At 24.1% G+C, this 5,911-nt stretch overlaps 1 protein-coding gene across 1 annotated transcript; it reads right to left on the reverse strand.

Moving 5' to 3' along the window:
• Window positions 1-418: 418 nt before the first annotated feature.
• Window positions 419-5,646, reverse strand: LOC131638878 (fe(2+) transport protein 1-like). The gene is made up of 4 exons (XM_058909422.1): window positions 5,601-5,646; window positions 1,134-1,708; window positions 888-1,037; window positions 419-739 (listed from the first exon to the last, which is right to left on the reverse strand). Exons 1-4 carry the CDS (start codon window positions 5,644-5,646, stop codon window positions 434-436), a joined length of 1,077 nt encoding a protein of 358 aa, XP_058765405.1. The 3' UTR covers window positions 419-433.
• Window positions 5,647-5,911: the final 265 nt, after the last annotated feature.

Raw genomic sequence — 5,911 nt, forward strand, 5'->3', positions numbered from 1 at the left:
GGAAATAATCATCATTAAATTTACATCGACATACTTGTGACCAATATACTTTATTTTTTTTAATGTATGAGTTGGGGGAAAAACTATTTTGATGGCCTCTAATGAATTTTAAATGAACAATATATCAGAAGTATTATATAAACTGTTGTTCATAAAAGTATTAGGATATATGAATTCCTTTATGGATTATAGACTGCTTAGATGCATATAAATGAATAACAAAACAAGTAAAACATAAAAACTACACCAATGAGCAAAATCAGAATGAAATATAAACAGGGTAACCATTTTCCATCAAATAATGAAGTCACAAAAAAACATGATGCCTAAACTAAATTTGAATAATAAGAAACCATTTTTTTTTCTAATTGTTACAACTAACGAACTAACATAAAAATTGGGAAAGTGTGAACTAAACTAAGTTTACTATATTTTAGGCCCAAATTGCCATGACAGACATGCCTCCTGCGCCCAACAAAACAGCTACATAAGACCATAATTGAAGCTTGATTCTACTTTGTAACTTTGCACCCATAAAATCATTAGCCAATAATTCAACAAGTGCCATATAATTAAGAAGCCCTGCAGATATAGCATTTAGAACCCCTTCTACAATTAGTGCAGTTGGACTAGTGTCAGTGTACACCTTTGATAAACCAATCCCTAATACTATCCCAAATGGCGTCGTCACTGAGAAAAAAAATACCATTATCCCTTTCATCCCCACTCCATAATCAGCCTGTAAATAATATACCGCAAAATATTAGAGTCACATAATAATAACAAATTTCAAAACTGACAAATGAAATATTGCAGCATGTATTATGAATCTAGACGGGACCCGTGCGATAGCACGAATTTCTTACTACTAATAATAATAAGAATACCTGAAGAATGCAACCACCCAAACCCATTCCCTCAAAGATTTGATGGAAGCAAAGTGCAGCAATGAGAGGCTTTATTGTGCAAGGGTTCTCCGAAGCACCCATTGACAAACCAATCACTACTGAGTGCACCACAATTCCTAACTCCAAAACCTGAACTCAATTCCACACAAATCATATCAACAAAATAATAAACAAGAAACCCAGTAAATATATAAAATTTAATAACGAAGAAGTTGATTAACGTACCTGAGCCACAACACGGTAACGAAGCAATTGTTCGGCATTCACATTCTTGTCATGTCCATTTGCAACTGCAAGATCATGACCATGATCATGACCATGACCATGACCAAGTTCCAATTCCTTTGTCGTTTTGGAATCATTCAAAGAAGAAGACATAGGAAGTTTCTTCTTAAAGTAACTTATCGAAAATGAATCAACCATGAGAGTAAAAACAGCGGATATCATAGCAATGAAAGTGGTGAATGGGAATTTATGCCAAGGGTGTTGAGGCAAACAAGGAGAAGTTAAATCTGCAAATGAATCTGGCATCACATGCATATAACCGGTAGCAAGTATAACACCGGAGGCGAAAGCTTTTATAATGACGAACAAGTCTCCGTCAGGGTTTAAAGCCGGAATCGAAGTTGTGAAAATTGGAATACAAATGCCAATCATGCTTGATAATAATAGGCAAAATATTGCAATTACCTTTAACTTTAATGCTTCATTTTTATCGTGACAACCACCTTCGTATTTTGATGAACATTCTTCACATGAGACTAATGGTAATGATAATGATAGAAATAAAATGATTGTAACTATAAGTTTGGGATTGTTTCTTACCATATTGCTTAAAAAAAACAACTGAACTGAACTTGTTGGAAGAGACAGTGATGTAATGTGAGAAAGAATGTTTGTTACAATGAGAGGTTTTGAGAGGTTTTATAGATAAAAATATTTCATAGTTTAGATGTGAAAAATAGTGAAATTACTTTGTTGCACTTATGGTAAAGATTTTTTATATATAATTTGGGGTAAATTTGGAAGAATAGAGAGAGTGTGATTGCTTGTGTTGGATGTGTGGTAAATATAGTTCCTTGAAAATATGAACCATTATGGCATAAGTAAAACACACGCTTTGAATTCTTCTTTTATTTAAAGGGAGATACAATTATGACACATGTGAAAATGAAAAATTATGTGGAAGAGTGACTAGTTAATATTTTTTTTCCTACAAAACTAGTTAAAAATTATGAAATATTGTTTAATTTGATAATTTTGTTATAGAATTTTAAAATTAAAAGATAGATTAATTGAAATTTTTAATAACAACAAATAACAAATAATTAAATACTTAATTTAATATATCATAGAAACATCAACACTTATAGACATAACTATACATATATAATTAAATATGATTTTTAAAGCATGATTTAACTTGCAGCAACTTATAAATTGGACACAATAAAGGACAATTTAATATAGTTAATTTAACTTGCAGCAACTTATAACTTATAACTCCAATGTTTTTATAATTTCATCATATCTGTTCTATGCTTACTTTTATCTTTAACTTTAATATATTTATTTTCTGTTTTTTATATTTATTAATAAAAAATACTTTTACCGTGTTGTATTTATTTTTTTGTGACAAATATACTTTTTTTTAATATATGAGTTACAATATATATATATATATATATATATATATATATATATATATATATATATATATATATATATATATATATATATATATATATATATATATATATATATATATATATATATATATATATATATATATATATATATATATATATATATATATATATATATATATATATATATATATATATTACATCAATGATAATTAGTTATCTTATATCTTTTGTATATTAATTAGTGACAAATATTTTTTTTATGTTATCAATGACAAATACTTTATTTATGTTTTTATAAATCAATTTTATTTTACAAACTTTTAATTTCACGGGAGTCAGTTCATCTCTGTCTCCATTGATTCATATTGTCGAGTTCTTTAAAAACTCACATCTCTTAAAATATTTCTCGTAATTATTTAATATATGATGACATATTTTTAATTACTTTAACAATGCTTAAACAAATATATAAATGACTTAAAAAAGCTAACAAACTACAAACATATATTGTATCACATAAAACTCCTCAACATCTTAATACTACACTATAATTAAAGATGCTGACTAACTAAACTAATGTGAATTGCTCGGAGATTTTTAAAATAAAAAAATTAATTCATTAAAGATCGTAGTGACTAATTAATTAATAGATAATATTTATTATTTGAATGATTATTAAATTTTTTATATAAATTTAGGTAGTGTTTGGCCCAACTTTTTATCTATTTTTCTTCTCCTTATAAGGAGATGGAGGGCCAAACACATTTTTTATAAAGCTCTTATGAAAAAAAGTAGCTTTTTTTTCAAGGCAAAAAATTAAATAAAAGGAGCTTGTAAAAAAGGCGTTGAAACCAACTTTTTCAGAGCTTAAAACATGTGGCCGCGGTTCGAATCCCAACGAAAACATTTTCTTAAAAAAAATTGCGCTAGTGCAGTAAACGACAATTTTTCAATTTTTTCTACAGTTCATAACATCTAGAATTATGTTTTATTTTATTTTTTCTTCTTCTGTTTACATCATCATTTTTATAGATACTAGTTTTGTCCAACTTTTTATTCGTTTTGTATATTATATCTTATTTTATTGTATAATGATTTTCAATAATAATATTATTAAACTATACACTATATTATAGATGTTAATACAACAATTAATCAATACGCATTATATATATATATATATATATATATATATATATATATATATATATATAACTTTAATAAAAAAATAAAATTAAAAATAACTCTAAAGTTTAAAAATAATCATAACCAAACAACTTTAACTTAATTTTAAAAGCTTTTATTTTAAAATAACTTTTAAGACTTAAAAAAGTCGGGCCAAACGAGGTAGTCTTATTCGAATTTTGTAAGTACATATTTGAAAAAATCAAACATTTCTTACTATCTAGTTACGTTGCACTATCTCTCCAAGATGAAGATTTTTCATATTGCAATATCCATATGCAGAGTCTATTCTTTTTTACATGGTTACTTAAAAGGAATCTCCTTTTATTAAACTTGTGCTATGTTAGTTTCATCAAAGATTGGATATATAGTAAAATATTGACAAAAAATTAATTTTTCCTTTTATCTATTAAAATCGTCCAAAATAACTTAAATTAGTACTTTTACCCGTGCGATGCATGGGACAGATTATAGATAAATATTTCATTTTTATACAAATAAAAATAACAAAAAATTTATTTAACAAATAGAAAAATTTAAAAATAATTAATTAAATTAGTGAATGATAAATTTTCTAAATACAAATTATATGTTTAAAAGTCCATCTTTAACGATATATTATTTAAAAAAATATAACATTTAAACAATGAAGTATAAAAAATTATAAAATATTAACTTTAGTATTTTTTTACGTTTGTAATATAATGAATAATTTGGAAAGAGGAAAATTGACCATCAATTTTTACTTTTTTGCATACTTATAATATACTATATGATATCAATTTTTAATTAGAGATTAGTTTTAAAAGTTTATTTGATTAGAGGATCATATTAAATTTAGAATAAAAATATAGGATTAAAATTTATATAAAGGATTGGGATTAGGAATGAAAATATAACGTTAAAATATTTAGATTGGAATATGAAATAGAAATATTAAACATAGCATTAGAATATTCGTTGTAAAAATTTACTTAATATAATTTATCATTATAGGGAAAAGAAAATTCCTAAATTTTTTATAAAATTGTCTTATATTGATGATATATAAAAATAAATTTAAAAAATTGAAAGAATTGTAGATAATAAATACTTGAGAATATAATATAATTATAGCGACTAATTAGGCACATGTGGAGAGGCAAAATAAAATAAATCACATTTATTTTATCTTTTTGTTCTTTTCTTTATTTTTGAAAGAGTGTTTATTTATTTATTTAAAAAATAAAAAGATTATTGCATAATTAATAACATATAAGATACCATAAGTGAAAAGTAGTTGTATTTAGCTTTTATTATTTTTTTAATGAAAGCTTCTAGCCACACAAAAATGAGTTCCCTATAAAAAGTTTAAAATTCTTATCACTTATTATATCACTATTGTTGACAAAAACATATAAATTTTATTATTTGTTTAAAAAGTATATACTATTTACACTATCATGTGGGGTTCTGAAAAATATGAATGCGAAAATGTTATCAACAATATTTAGATTTAGTAATTATTTGCATTTAATCCATTTTTTAGTAGTATTTAAAAATCGTTTACATAAAATTAGTGGAAAATAATTTCAAGACAATTACACTAAATAAAAAATTATTCCAAAACACAAAATTAATAATATGGACCTATAAATTTTTTTCAAATTATAAATGAATTTTATAGCAATAAAAAATAAAGAATGAAAATAATATTTTATTAAAAATACGAGGGTCCATAGTAGGATAAGTCTATATTAAACGTCTATTATTAGTATAAAATATAAATTGTTTAATTTTTTAAGAAAAATTGTTTAAAACTTCAAAAATAATGCAATGAATATAAAAATAATTATGTGTTAGACCAAATTTTTGAATAAAATTATAAATAGACATATCAATATTAATGAAATGTATATAAGCATATCAGCATTACTTAATACCGTACATAAAAGGGTAATTTATTTATAAAAAATTAAAAAAAGGAAAGATAAATTTAGAATTAAATGTTAGAGTAAAAAGGAAACTTGCAAGTGAATGGTAATGGTATTTGGGCAAATAATGAGTTGAATGAAATTAAAGACCAATTAATAATATGAACAATTTTTTCTATGGAAAAAAGTGAAGAATTTGAACAATTAAATGCAATTTTCGGATTCATACATTATTTAAAATATTTTTATTTTTATT

This window comes from Vicia villosa, unplaced genomic scaffold (genome assembly GCF_029867415.1).
Source record: "Vicia villosa cultivar HV-30 ecotype Madison, WI unplaced genomic scaffold, Vvil1.0 ctg.002458F_1_1, whole genome shotgun sequence".
Classification (NCBI taxonomy): Eukaryota; Viridiplantae; Streptophyta; class Magnoliopsida; order Fabales; family Fabaceae; genus Vicia; species Vicia villosa.

Bases quoted from the DNA above. Each gene is read 5' to 3' on its own strand.
- LOC131638878 (XM_058909422.1), bottom strand. From the start codon at position 5,646: ATGCTTATATACATTTCATTAATATTGATATGTCTATTTATAATTT. The intron at 1,038-1,133 runs GTACGTTAATCA...AATTGAGTTCAG, and splicing joins GTTACCGTGTTGTGGCTCAG to GTTTTGGAGTTAGGAATTGT. The intron at 740-887 runs GTATTCTTATTA...TATTATTTACAG, and splicing joins TGGGTGGTTGCATTCTTCAG to GCTGATTATGGAGTGGGGAT.